This window comes from Saccostrea cucullata, unplaced genomic scaffold (assembly GCF_032062105.1).
Source record: "Saccostrea cucullata isolate Sc308-1 unplaced genomic scaffold, CSIRO_AGI_Scuc_v1 ctg297, whole genome shotgun sequence".
NCBI lineage: Eukaryota > Metazoa > Mollusca > Bivalvia > Ostreida > Ostreidae > Saccostrea > Saccostrea cuccullata.
This window is the reverse complement of record NW_026929962.1, coordinates 674,262-689,357: the sequence shown is the minus strand read 5'-3', so window position 1 is coordinate 689,357 and position 15,096 is coordinate 674,262. Positions and strand designations below refer to the sequence as shown.

General features: G+C 35.0%; 1 protein-coding gene across 1 annotated transcript; it reads left to right on the top strand.

Annotated features, from left to right (window-relative positions):
- Nucleotides 1–6,112: 6,112 nt before the first annotated feature.
- Nucleotides 6,113–14,836, top strand: LOC134282579 (protein stoned-B-like). The gene is made up of 4 exons (XM_062764981.1): nucleotides 6,113–6,268; nucleotides 9,162–12,754; nucleotides 13,249–13,530; nucleotides 14,481–14,836. The coding sequence occupies exons 2-3, from the start codon at nucleotides 9,181–9,183 to the stop codon at nucleotides 13,521–13,523; spliced, it is 3,849 nt and encodes a 1,282-aa protein (XP_062620965.1). The 5' UTR covers nucleotides 6,113–6,268; nucleotides 9,162–9,180; the 3' UTR covers nucleotides 13,524–13,530; nucleotides 14,481–14,836.
- The last annotated feature ends 260 nt before the right edge of the window (nucleotides 14,837–15,096 follow it).

Genomic DNA, 15,096 nt, shown 5'->3' with positions numbered 1-15,096 from the left:
CATTCCACTTAGAGATTGGATGATAGTCAAAATTAAAAGTCAATCTGTTAATAAATATCAATCATAAAAGTTTTGGGAATCTACATTTAAGTGTATTTAAACAAAATATTTTTCAGGTTTTTAAGGTATATTTCCTTATTTCCATAGCACATACACATTTTTTGAAATAAAATTTGGAGCACAAATCATAAAATTGATCATAGTTATGAATTAAAAGATGATATATTTAAACATACATAGTGTTACTTTGAAGGCTCTCTGGGGCATATTTTTGCCAACCAAAATGAAATATATTTATGTGTTTCAAGGCTCTTTTTTCTATTATTTGGTAACATTTCATCCTATAATTGCTTTTCATTTTTACCATAAAATTCAATGAATATTTTTTTTATTTTGAATACTTTGTTACCATAGTAACGTAGTTAGTTGATTTACCAAACATGTTTATCATGCATTTAAATTGAAGTCATTAACAATTGTTTGCTTTGCCGCAAATGTTAACTAAAACATGTTAAAAAATGCCATTTTTTGAACTTTACATGTTGCCATGGTAACTATAAAACATAGCAACCAACTTTTGCCTGAAAAAATGCCTTTTAAAGAGAGTTTGGAGAAATTCTGAAATGCTTCCACAGCTCCTATATAAAATTTCAAATCATTACAGTTAATAATCACAGAGCATTCATTCCTGATTTAAATATATATCAACACACAAGAAGACTAAGAAACTTTTAAAATTCTTTTTTTCAGTTCATGATTTGGATGAGCAATGATGCTATGCTTGTGAAAAATAAAAAAAGCAAAACAAGATAAGCTTGTGAAACACAGATGCCCCTGTATTGCAACATAGCAAAGATTAAACTATTCTTAAATGCAAATTTGATATATTGGTACCTAAAGTAGGGTATTCTAACTGAAAATACAATTGTGGAATATGAAAGTAGGCCAAGGTTTCGGGTTTTTTTTTTCCATAAGTACAGAAATCTCCATTGGTATCCAATGAAAGGTCTTACCACAAAGAATACATATGTGAAGTATGGAAGCCCTAGCCCTAAACCATTCAAAAGTTATTGCCAAGGTTAAAAATCTTAAAAAGTAGGTCAAACTCCAAGGTCAATATCAAAGGTTCAAAGTTCTTATTATCAAATGAAAGGTCTTGTCACAGGGATTAAATATGTAAATTATGAAAGCACTAGCCCTAACCCTTTAAAAGTTATGGTCAAGGTTTGCTTTTTAAAAGTAGGTCAAACTCCAAGGTCAAGGTCAAAGTTCTTGGTATCCAATTAAGGGTCTTCTCACAAGGATTACACATGTGAAGTATGAAAGCACTAGCCCTTACCTTTCATAAGTTATGGCCAAGGTTAAAGTTTTTCATAAGTACTAAATCTCCAAGGTCAAGGTCAAAGTTGTTGGTATCCATTGAAAGGTCTTTCCACAAAGAATACATATATGTAGTATAAAAGTCCTGGTATCTACTGTTCTAAAGATGTGGCCAAAGTAAAAGTTTGGAATTTTTGTGTAAAAGTGGGTCAAACTCCAAGGTCAAGGTCAAAAGGTCAAATTTGGTGGTACCCAAAGAAAGGTCTTGTCACAAGGAATACACATGTGAAATATAAAAGTCATAAATCCACTAAATCAAAAATTATGGGCAAGGTTAAATTTTTTCGGACAAACTAACAAACAGACAGACAGATAAACCGACAGACGGACAAATGGACACAACAAAAACTATATACCCCTGAAACTCCATTTACAGGGGAATAATTATGAAATTCTTTTCCAAAACACTATTTCTCCAAAAATGTTGGTCTGATTATAATTTTGCATGCAAGTACTTTACACTAAAATACAGATGGATGAATGGTTGCTGTGATTGCTTAGGATAGATATGTCTGATTGCAACAAATCCTGCCTCAAAAAGAAACTAAGGATCTTAATTAATTCTGTAAATCTACATGCACTAAACTAAGGATCATATTCTGTTTATTGCTGTTGCATATATAGTTTCAAGTCCAAGTGTTACTTTCTTAGCTCACCTAGACAAAGTCAAGATGAAGTTATGCTATACCCACAACATCAGCATTGGTGTCTTTGCTAGCGTCGACGTCCAGGTTAAAGTTCTTGGAGCAGGTCCAATCTCAAGTAATTGTAAGCCCCACCTGGACCAAACTTGCATGGATGATGCATCTAGGGATGGACACTACCAGACTTGCTTCAGATGCTGGATCTTACCTACATTTTCCAGATGAGTGACCAGGTTAAAGTTTTTGGAGCAGGTCCAATCTCGAGTAATTGTAAGCCCCACCTGGACCAAACTTGCATGGATGATGCATATAGGGATAGACACTACCACACTTGCTTTGGATGCTGGATCTGACCTATATTATCAAGATGAATGACCAGGTTAAAGTTTTAAGAGAAGGTCCATTCCCAAGTAAATGTAAGCCCCACCTGGCCCAAACTTGCATGAATGATGCATCTCAGGATGGACACTTACCACACTTGCTTCGGCTGGATCTGATCTTTACGTTTTAGATGATTAAATTTTAGTATACTTCATTATGGATAGTTTATCTTGACTGATGGAGTCTTCTTGGCCAGCTTTGGATGCTGAGAATCTGAGATGCATTTTCCTGATGGGTGACCAGGATAAAGCTTTTGGACTGACTGAAATCACTAATTTTCGTAGGGGTTTAATTTTTGTTGTTTTCAAGGTATGAAGAGACCCACGTATTCATGTCCACCACAAAAAGTAAAATGTCACATCCATGACTACTAAAACATTCTTCATCCATGAAATCAAATCCCCATGAACCCGTAGATTTTTCTCAAACCATGAAAATTTGACTCCATGAAAATATGTGATTTTACAGTAAGTGAATATAGGTTTAAATTTTTGAAGCATATCCATTCTCAAGTAACTATAAGTTCTGATCAAACCAAACTTGTATGGATATTGTTCTCAGGATGCACACACTTACTAGAAAAAAATGATGTGATATTTGCCTTTCCAATAGATTATATTTGTCGAGGTGAGCTTTCTAATCTTTGATTACCTATGTTAAATTTCATCCTTTGTTTTAAGTACAAAATCAGTAGAGCTACAGTCTCATCAGAGTCTTCTTTTTTTGGATTGTTGAGGAGAAGGAGTGCAGCATAAAATAACCAATGACAATTTAGAGCAAATCTTCAATGCTTAATATTGGAGGACTTTTTAATTGTCCTTATGCCTAATTTATATCATAGCTTAGACATGGCTGTCATTTCAAGATGACTCAGAAAGCTTGAGATTACCAGTACATGATTTGTATGGTCTCCTGTAGTTCTTGGTAACAAAGAATGAATAATACTAAGGAGACATTATAATCAATACTGAACTAACACTGTAGAAGATGTTTGAAAAGCTATAGGCAGACTCCCTCCAATATCCAGCACTGAGTTACTGAGATTGAATTGCAGTGAATCCATGCATAATTAAAAGATTTTCCCCCAATCTAAGATCTGTTGATCTTCAAAATGTGAGTTATGTGCACTTCACTCTGGCATAAATATATTTTTTTGTTTGCATGTGTTTTGGCATTCCTTGTAAACATGTACACTGATGTATATGTACTGATGTAGTGTTGTAGATTTAATTATGGCCCATGGCTGAATCCAATTAAAGTGCAGGGACCTGAGGGTAAAGGCTAAACTGATTGTCTATTGAAAATGACTCGAACAGGTTGTCCCATAGACCAGGGAGCCAGCCCCGGAATTCCCTGCCTATTTAGATGGTTATTTTAGATTAGTTACCTCTACAGTCCCTTTTAGGGGAGGAACCTTTAAAACTCCCTTCTTCTCTATATATATGTATGTCCCCTCCTATATTGATTCTTAGGGACAACCATGTTTAAAGTTGTTTTTATTTTGAAATCTTCTTAAAAATACTATACAGTCATGAGGCAACCATCTTCATGCATATAATGAGCTGCCCAGTTAGTCCTCCTCCAAAGTTGAGATATTCATGCCCCTTAAGGGCTGGATCAAGCTAGCTAGCTGATATAGGGTTCACATTTTATTTTTTTCCCAATAACTAATTTATTATACCCCATGCAACAAGTTGTGTAAGGTATAATATTTTTGACCCGTCTGTCAGTCAGTCAGAGTGTCAGTCAGTCAGTCCTGTTTTTGTTTGTCAGCGCGACTCCTCATAAACCGCTGCACAGAATTTCATCAAACTTTGCAGATATTTAGGACACAATGTGTAGATGTGCATATTACCAGAAAATGAAAATTCCTATATTTTTTCTGGGAATTTTTGCACTTTTTAATTTAAATTTTTGGCCATATCTTGAATATAGAGATGAACAGTTTGTCAGCGCAACTCCTCATAAACCGTTGCACAGAATTTCATCAAACTTTGCATATATTTAGGACACAATGTGTAGATGTGCATTTTACCGGGAAATTTTGATTCCTTTATTTTTTTCCAGGATTTTCAGCACTTTGAGTTTTGGGGGAGTGTGGGGTATGTGAGCTTGCTCACTTTTCCTTTCATTTTTTTACCATTACTTGAATTATTCACCACTAACTTTACTAAAATCAATAATAAAAAAAAAAGTTTAATCAGATTTTATATTCCAGTCATAAAATTATGTCTCAGTCTACTTAGTTTGTATTCTCTTTCTCAGTGATTCAAAAACCTGTCAATTACTGCTGGAAGGAGTTGTCTTTCTTTCCTTGTGATTTGTTTCAGTCACTCGATTAATATATCATAGTATTTGATAGTAATTTCTGTAATTTTTATGAGTGTATAGTACTATAATGTAATACAGTAAAACAAAAGAATGAACTTTTTGGTTAGCTGATGTACTCAGGTATTGCTTTTTATCCCCTTGCAATGGGGTTGGAGGGGATATAATAATATGTGGTGATCAGCTGGATTCGATCGCATGGCTGGATAGCTCAGCTGGTAGTGCACTGACTGAAGATTCAGGAGTCCTGGTTCGAATCCCGTTCTATTCAGCTGCATTTTTACCTCTCCCATTACATTTGGTGCCATGCCATGCTCTGGAACTGAGATGAGAGGCTTGTCAGGGATGAATCTGGGTTGGGGTCTTTGAGGAAATTTAAAGACCTTAAAGGAGAGAGGAATGTGGTGATCAGCTGCATTTGATCGCTGGTGGATGGATAGCTCAGCTGGTAGAGCACCTGACCGGAGATTAAGGGGGCAGGGGTTCAAATCCCGATCTGGTCAGCTGCATTTTCTCCTCTCCCGTTACAAATACAGTCGTGTGTATGTTTGTTTGTAGGCGAGTGCGAAATGTTGTAATTTGCACAGTGATCTATGTCAACAGTTGCCTTGATTTATAGATATATGCTCTTTGTGAAGGGTCATGCTCCGGGCCTCTTTGTGCTACCCTTGTTTTGATTGTCATGCTGCGATAAACATTTCATCATTTTCAGCTTTTTTTCTGGAACCACATGCACTGAATCAATTTCAACTAATTTGGTTTTGATATTGTAACCATCTATTGGCAAATGAGAACAAACATTGTGAATGAGGAAATCATGGTCATTGCTCCACCCCCCACCCCCCAAAAAAAGGTCTAAGGGGTTACATTTATGGATTTACAGTGGTCTTCTATATACTAAGGTTGCCTCTTTATTGTCCAAAGGAGGCATTGAATAGTAATATCTGTTGATTGTGCCATTTAGCTTAATATCACTTTGATTCATCAATTGCTGCTGAAAAAAATGATATTATGTTGATCAATTCAGCTGGATAATAAAAAGAAATTGATTATTATTAGTTTTGTAAGAATAGGCAAGTGTGTCAATTCCCAAGTAAATTAAATCAATTGATAGAATGGGGTTCCTCTGTTCTGATGAGACAGTTGGATCTATAATGGAAGATCTATGGCATCACTGAATATATGAAAAATACACACTGGATCAATATAAATTGATTTTTTGTTTTACTCTGGCTAGCAGACACATTTCAGAGGAAGAATCGTCTAGGTACAGTGTAACAGTATATTGTCTGACACATGGTTGGATAATGCTCCCTTAGTAAATTGCAAGGACATCAGAAATACTGAATAACTTGTAAGAACCAAAGTTGTAGAATATTTCTTGGAGAATGTGTCTAAGACTCATGGTTTCAGTTTGGATCATTGGATTTTTTATTGATTCTACTGCAAGACCTCCATTTAATGTGCAGTTTGTCTGAAGCCAACATTTCAGTCCAGAGGAACAATGCTAGGGCTGCTAGTCCATTGATTTTTTGGTAAGGGTTAGTAAAACATATATCTTTGAGGTTGGAGGTTTATAATTTCATCTCAAGTTTATCTTTGTTTATGAAAATTATGATTTTTCTATGTTGATTATCATGTTTATGCTTATTCTTTTTATGAATAAATTAATCGAAAATTGACATATTTGGCATGCCTAGCATGTTAGTGTTCCCTTAAATGCCATGGTTTCATGTTGTGAAATGCATACAGAGAAATTTTATATTTAATTTGATTACAGCAGTTAAAAAAATTAATAAGACTATAAGGAGAATATTCTTTCTTGGAAATGTGTTTTAATATCCAGTTATCATTGAATATGGATTTTTTATTGATTCTACTGCAAGACCTTTTAATGTGCATTTGATAACTCATGAAGGAGGAACAATGCTAGGGGGGATTTTTTGGTAAGGGGTTAGTGAAACAATACATCTTTGAGGTTGGAGGGATTAATTTCATCTCATGTTTATTTTTGTTTGTAAAAACTATGATTTTTTTATGTTGATTATCATGTTAATGCTTATTCTTTTTATGAATAAATTATGGGTTGTTTTGTGTGTTTGAAGGTTAAATGCATGGTTTCAATTTTTAATGCAACAAGAAATTTTATATTTAATTTGTTTACAGCATTAAAAAAAACAAGTCACTAAAATATTGAAAAATTCAACCCCCTCAGTATATAAATATAGAGGGGTTAGAATTTTTTGATATTTGGCTAATTTGGTGACTTACTGATAAAAATTCAGGTGCCTGTTGGTTAACACAGATCCTGTATTAAATGTCTAATTGTCTTCAACATAAAAATTTATCCCTGGCTGCCTGAGCCCCCAACCCCTCCCCTGGTCAAACCTCAAATTGTATTTGCTATTGATCGCAAAAACAAATATTTTATCCAAAAAAACCTTGTAAAACTTAAAAATGCCTTCCTTCTTATAGAAAAATTCTGAGCAAATAATTTATGAAAATACCCAGTTAATTAAGACATGCTCAAATAAACTGCATGACATTGTCTTCAGAAAACAGTGATGAAATACTCAGGAAGTATCGCTCAATGAAATTGAGCCATTCTTGTAGTATTAAAGGTGTTACATTAAAGTTTTGCAATTTAATTTTATTATATACTTTAGATGGAATGAATTTCTGATATTTGTGACAGATGTTTAACTTGATGACACATATTTCTGATAATTATAGATCTGATATACTTGCTGACAACTTTTGTGGCATTTCCTTAATCAATTTAATGATGATATTTTTTCCTTCACTAAGTGCATTTCAAAATGTTTTTATAGTTACCACTTCAACAATAATTTCCAATTTCTCCAAATAATGTGTTTATCATTTCCAATTTCTCCAAATAATGTGTTTATCATGGGAAAGTTAATTACACAGTTTTTGTTATACAGTCTACTTTAAATACTAGGAAGATGCTGAAACAAGTATGTTCAGATCAATAATATGTTTTTTAACAAAATATCGATGAATACATGCTTTTTGTTCATTTAGTGGTATATCAAGCAATGACTTCATCAAGAATTACTTGTCGAAGGTAGAGATACATGTAATAATTTTAAAGGAATCAATGCATGAAAGCTTATATGATACTTGATCTTAACCAGGGCTTCATTGATGAAAAAAGTTTGTTCTTGGTAGTCTTAGCACATGTATAAACTTTCTGAATTCTTCGGGGTAGGGGGGGGAAAAGCATCAGCTCTTATGATAAAACGTGAAGAAAGGTAGTAGCAAATTTTAAGATGAATCACTGAAAAAATATGATACATATAGAATTGATTTACAGGCACATTAATATTTTTGCTTTAAAATATGCTGCAGTGAAGTTAACAAGTTATAGCCTTTGAATCAAGATGGTTCGGCAACATGGACACGCAATTTTTTATTTACCGTAATGCACAAAATTTTTAAGACATAAATTGAAGAAACTGTATCTTCAGAAATCCACTGTGGTAGCATACATTATCTTAATTATTATCTCACTTTGAAGTGAAATGTAAATTTTATACATTTAGTGCTTTGTAGCTCAATTGGGTCTGACCTTAAGTTTAAAGCTCTCTGTCCAAGACATTGAAATGGGGATTGGCACAGATAGAGGGTAAAACCATCTACCGCCTACCGGTATTTAGCCAGTGATCTTTCAACATCTTTGGTTTCAAGTTTTTTGAAACTTTTCCATAAAAATTACGAATCTGCTCTGAATCTACTGACAACTCCAATTATTTTCATTAACATTTTGACAATTTCTGCCATATTTATGAATGAAAGGGTTCCATAAATAAAAAAAAAAAATATCTTTCATAATATAAAAAGAGTTTTTGATATTTTTACATCACTTGAAAAATAGTAATCAATAACAAGAGGAACACAGTCGCAGCAGAAGGAAATTCCCCTAGATTTAGAATGCCAGGCTGGAAATCAATGCTGTAAGATAAATATATGGGCATGTCAGTACTGGGAGAAAATCATTGTCTGACAGCTCAGGTCCACCTATTAATGGGAATATCATAGTTCCACAAGCATTAAAAGACACTCTCAGCTGCCTCTCTGTGCTGTACTGATGTTCCCGCATGGTTACTGGATATACTGAGCAGTCTTCATTGATTTCTACCAGACTAAGCTGATATATTAGTGGTGCTGGTGTTTACTCTGTGTTGAGGTTTAGGAGCTTTCCATAATCAAATTTTAATTTTATCAATATCATTTGCTAAAATAGCAGCAGTCTTTCTGATGTTATACTGTTGAATGCCATATTTCATGTTTTATGTTTATTGGATATCCTTAAATGTCTTCTAAACCGTAGGTACAGTGCCATATTTTTATTTGTGCTTGTGAATTTATCCTTCATGTATTATCAGTGTTTCTTTTGTTTTTCAGGTAGATAGTTTTCTTAGAGATGTCCTCACAATCTTTTGATGAGTCCTCCAACTTAGTGATTAAAGTAACTTCCCCGACAGAACCAGAGAGCGCAGGTGCTGAATCTTCAGATCCTGGTGAAACAGAAAAGTCTAATTTCAAAGAAAAACATAAAGGTGGACTCCATTTCATCAAAAAACGAGCAAAATCACCATTTCGTAGTCCATTGAAGTCACCCATTAAGTCACCATTCAAGTCTCCCAAAAGTTCATCCAAAACTTCCAAATCTGATCAAGAGCTCTTGACTGAGGACTTCAAGGATATAGAGAAGAAAATAAGTGAGAAGAAGTCAGAGGAATGGCAGGTGTTTCAACAGATGCAGGATAGAATTAAACTGAACATGCTGAAAACTAAATCCAGTCTAACAAAATTAAATTCTGAATCATCTGAGGATCATGCTGATGATGCAGAGGGAAAGAAAATTTCAGATAGAGATCAAAATACTTTGACCCTAGATGAGAATCTAGGAGCTAATAAGGAGATTTGTGATAATGATGAACTGTTAAATCTGGAACTACAGCAGCTCTCAGTAACTCCTGTCCCCTGCCCAAGAGCAATTCCCAAACCACCAGCAAACAGTTTACGAACAAGCATGGAAAATCTTAGTAGTGTGCAAGCTGAGAATACTTCTGGTAGTATTGAGGGAGATTTACTAGGTTTGTCAGATGATGTGGACAATGGAAATCAGGAAATTCAGTCAACAAACACTTACATTAACCCAGACCTTCTAGAATTGGATGGCTTCATGTCATCCACAGACTCTCAGTATGGAAGCAGTATGCATAGTAGCTTTGATGAAGGGGACATGACTTACGGAAGCAGCATGCACAGTGCTAGATCTTCAGCACGGACCACTCCTCTTGGATTTGACCAGGGATCTTGGGTGGAATCATCAACACAATCCAGTTCTATGACATCAAAGTTTGTCAGTGACCTTGTAGATGAGTTCCTGCAGCTGGATACCATGAAAGAGGCAGCAGCATCTGTTGAAACAAAGCCTTCTTACTCTTCTTCAAAATCAGCTGATTTGCTTGACTCACTGGATCCATTTTCATCAAATTCTGCTATCCCAAATACCTCACAAACTCATGCAATAAATGTAGCTTCAACATTTTTAGATACATCAACAAGCAGCACACAACAAAAGCAGACTGATCAAATTTCATCACTAGATCCATTTGGATTTGGCAACACAGAGAATCTCTCAACAAAAGGAGAACTTCAAGAGAATGCTATTGAAACTGGGTCACCATTGGGTGCTGATGGTGCTCCCATATTTGATCCTTTTAATGGGTGCAAGGATAATACAATTGGTCGCTCAATTTCTCCCCATGTATATGATAATTTTGGATTTGGGTTAACAAATGCCTCAGATGAAAAAGTAAATGAAGATAATGTTGACCACACAAACTCACAATTTGATTCAGAGTCTAATAAGTGTGGGAAGTTTGATAACCTTAATCCATTTTTAACAGATGAAAATTCCCTGAGGACAGATGTTTTTGAAGAGAAATTTCTAGAACTTGCGAACAAGTCTAATTCATCCAGTACAGATTTAGCATGGGGCTCTCAACATGACAATGTAATAGAAAAGCATTCCATCAATCCTTTTAAAGATGACATTTTTGCTTCAGACAGTGCAATAGAAATTGTTAATGAACCAAAACTGGGAAAAAACAACCCTTTTCTTGATGACACATGTGAAGTTGTGATTGGATCTGACATTAGAAGCAATCCATTTCTAGATTTAGACTCCACAGCTCCACAAACACAGGATATGACCGATTTTGGATTGTCAAATGTCAGTGATTTTTTAATGGATAGTGATAGTAAGAAATCTGAGCCAAAAGAATCAGGAGTTGATGAATTTGATCCATTCAAAACAATACAGGAATCTCATGAAGACTTTATTACATATGAAAAAGCAGCAGGGTTTTCAACTCAATCAGAATCAGAAGATAAACAAAGAAATCAAGCAGAGATTACAGAGAGAAAAGATGACAAAGAGGAAGAGGAGGATGAGGATGAAGATAAAGATATTTTCAAATTGAAAATCAAACCCATTGCTGCAGACCCCAATAAACCCAAACCTCCAACAGATCTTGGAGCAATGCCTTTGCTGAAGCCACCTCCAAAAATCCCCAAGTCCCCCCAGCCCCCCAGAGTAAATCCTTTTGACAGGGACTCACCACCAGAGGAGGATTTTGCTAAATTTGAGATCATGCACGAAAAGGAAGTAGCAGAATCTTCGATGCCAGAGCAGTCTGTCAGTTTTTCCACCACTATATCCACAACAGAGAGTGTCACTCCAGAAGAGGAACAGAATTTGGAACCTTTAGAACCTTTCTATCCTGAGGAAGAAAAGGATGGCTGGAAACTCATGCTTAGACAGCCCACTAAGAAAAAGCTTACCACAAATCGATTCTGGAAAGGTGTTATTGTGCGTTTGGTTAAAACAGAAGAAGGTCCTGTCATCAAAGTGTTTAGTGAAAAACGCACTGATGAGTGCTATCATGAGCTTCCTCTCCAGCCTTGTTATTCAGTATCTGATGTGTCTCAGCAGCATTATGATCAGTATGGAAAAATTCACACCTTGAAAATTCAATACATCTTTTATCGTGAACGTGTAGGAATAAAGACAGACAGGATAACCCCTTCCTTTGTCAAAAAACCAAAGGCAACAATGATCTTAGATCATGCTCCACAAGTCTCAGAAATGATGAAACTTGGTTCCTTAGATAGAAATGAAATCAAGTCATTTGGAAGGGCAATTGAAAATGCTCTTATGAATCTGGAGGCCCATAGAGAGAAAACTTTGACATATGTAAAGGAAGAAGTGTGTGCAGAGGTGGTGGATGAATATGAAGCAGAGCTAGATAGGGCAGGTGTTCTTCTAAAGCAGAAGGCAAGAGTCCGAGTTTTCTTCCTGGCTTTTGTCACTGGGATGCCAATGTGTGAAATTGGTTTGAATGACAGGCGGAGAGATGGAAAAGAAGTTGTTGGTCGCCACGATATCATCCCAATTAAAACCGAAGAATGGATCAAACTGGAAGATGTGGAGTTTCACTGCTGTGTAGATAAAAATGAATTTGAGAAGACAAACAACATAAAATTTCATCCCCTTGATGCCTGTCATTTCGAGGTTTTAAGATACCGCGTGAGGTTACGTCAAAATAAAGAACTGCCTTTGCAACTGAGAATTCAGCAAACTTTGAAAGAACAAAAATGTGAAATACGCTGTGATTTGTTAGTGACAGGTTATCATTCTTTTAGTAAAAAGCATGGACAATTTCCCTGTGAGAACATTGAGGTCCATTTTCCAATTCCTGAACAATGGATTTACTTGTTCCGATATGAAAAGAGGTTCAGATATGGCTCATTTAAATCTTCCACTCGTAAGCCTGGTAAAATCAAGGGTCTTGAGAGGCTGACTATGATTGCTCAAGGACTGCTGACTCCGACACTAATGGAAGCTGATGTAGGAAGTGCCAAATATGAACATCTAAACAGAGCTGTGGTGTGGCGTATTCCCAGACTGCCAGAAAAAAATGAAGGTATGTAAATTAATAATGTAAAATAAAAATGAGCAGCTTCATCTTTTATTGAGAATAGTATTTTGATGAGTTTTATTTAAATTTTCATTTGGAAGCTTCTCGCCCCCCCCCCCCCCCCCTTTAAAAAACGCATTATGTTTTGGTAACACTGAAAAATTTCAGGATTTGAAAAAAAATGTACCCAGAGAAAAGAAAGATCCAAAGAAACCCTATAACCAATCCTAGACCCCCCCCCCCCTCAAAAAAAAAAAAGATTTTCAAGTTTGAAGGAGAGTTCGACATTGTTTTTTGTTGTTGGGGTTTTTTTTTTGCCCCTGTACATGTAATTGAAGAATGGTGGTATGTAGTTTTTGCCTTGTCTGTTTGTCTGTCTTTCTAGCACTTATATTAGATTGCAAAAGATATTCAAGGCAAGTAGTTTTAAAAGTAATCTCTAAATAAGTAACGTCAGAGGAATTTTTGCTATTAGTTATTTCTGAATTATATTTTGACAGGTGCTTATACCTCTCACTTGTTCAAACTGACTTTGGAATTTGGAGCCCATGATGAGATGCCAGACTCCTTTGAGCAGTTCACCACGGTAGACTTTACCATGCCATCCTGTACAGTGTCCAAGTCACAGGTCCGCTCCATCTCAGTCGAGAACCCCACCCCACCGGAAAAATGGGTCAAGTACCTCGCCAAGTATCACTACAAGATTGAGATAGACCACAGGGATGAGAGAGTTCCATCATCCAAGGAGAGCCCTGCAGCTAGCGACAGTGAATGATATTAAGGTAGGACCAAATAGATAGGTCAAATTTTTTCCTCAAATTCAATTTTTCTGAAACTTTGATATTTTGTTCTTGGATACAAAATCTCTCTTTATATATGATATGAAAGAAATTCAACCGCACATTTTTTGCCCACATAGTCTGAAATATGGCCTATCAGACCCCTGTAAGAAGATTGTGAAATCAGACATTCGACTTGAGAATGAGCCTTATTTTAGAATTTTCTATTGATCTATTGCAAATTTGTGTAATACGTTTAATAAAGATAACCTTTTTGTTACTTTAAATCAGTAAGTCACATTGATACTGAAAAATTTGGGTAAAATGTTAAATAAAATGGAACATACACTGTGTCAGAAACTGAAAATTTACATGTAAATATCCGACAGTTTAAGTTTTCTTAAGAGAAAATGTATAATTCAATTTTTACAAAAAATCAACAAAATGATTTAAATGGGTCCTAGAATAAAATGTGTAAAAATAAAGAAAATTGAACCGGTGGTTTAAGATATTTTGGCAATTAAAAAAAATTCAATGGCAAAAAAACTAAAAGATTCAGTAGATGACGTCACAATATTTGACCTTTGTCCTCTTGATATGACCTTGACCTTTGTAGTACATAAAGAATGAAGACTCCTTATATATGTGTCCAAATATCACCCCTCTACTTTTTATGGAACAAAAGTTGCACTGCATTTTATAACAGACTGTTACATACTTCTTTATTGCACTTAGATAGCATAAACACATTCCAAAATGTAAGCTCCCAAGTGACCAATATATAGGATTCTCTGATTTTTTCACAAAATATTACGCAAATATGCCAAAACTTATTATTTTTTTTTCAGGGATCATTCATTGTTGTCAATGGAGCAATATTATTCTTTTTTCCTCCAGTACTTTTTAAGAAATGGATTAAAATAGAATCCACGGGTGTTTTGTCCTACCTTAAGTGGACATACATTGTGTGAATGACTGTTGAACCCTGTTGAATGCTGCCTCAGTGGTTGTGATTGAGATTCCAGGTATTTCAGGGTTATTTAGGGTAACAGAACTGTATTTGGTCAGCTTACACTGTTGGCTTGATAAACATTTCCCAGGAAATTTACTTTGATTAGATGATGATTAAGTATTTAATTATATCTGTGGTTTCTGTGTTTGCTTTATTCCAAAGAATTTTTGCAACAAATTTACTTTACATTACTCACTTGATATGGTTGTTTTACTTGTGCTTTTGTATATCATGTAGCGTATGTATATGATTTTTTAGGGGGGTAGAAATAACTTTATTATATAATTTAATCTCGGAATGTTTTATGTGAATATACAAACCTATTACTGTTGATTACTAAATTTTTGGGACACTTTATCTTGCAAGATATTCATTCACTTTATTAGCAAGACAGAATTTCTCCAATTGCATTTATTACTCTATATGTACTGTATACAGGGTTATTTTCTCCCCCATCTTATTTTTGCCCTTTTGCACTTGCAAACAATTTTGTTACATTTCAAATTTGTTTTGTTAATGAAATCATGCTATGTTCTTTGAATACGCCCCATTTTAAA

Excerpts from the sequence above, each read along its gene's own strand:
- LOC134282579 (XM_062764981.1), top strand. The coding sequence starts at position 9,181 with ATGTCCTCACAATCTTTTGATGAGTCCTCCAACTTAGTGATTAAAGTA. Across the intron at positions 12,755-13,248 it reads ACTGCCAGAAAAAAATGAAG|GTGCTTATACCTCTCACTTG; the intron begins GTATGTAAATTA and ends ATATTTTGACAG.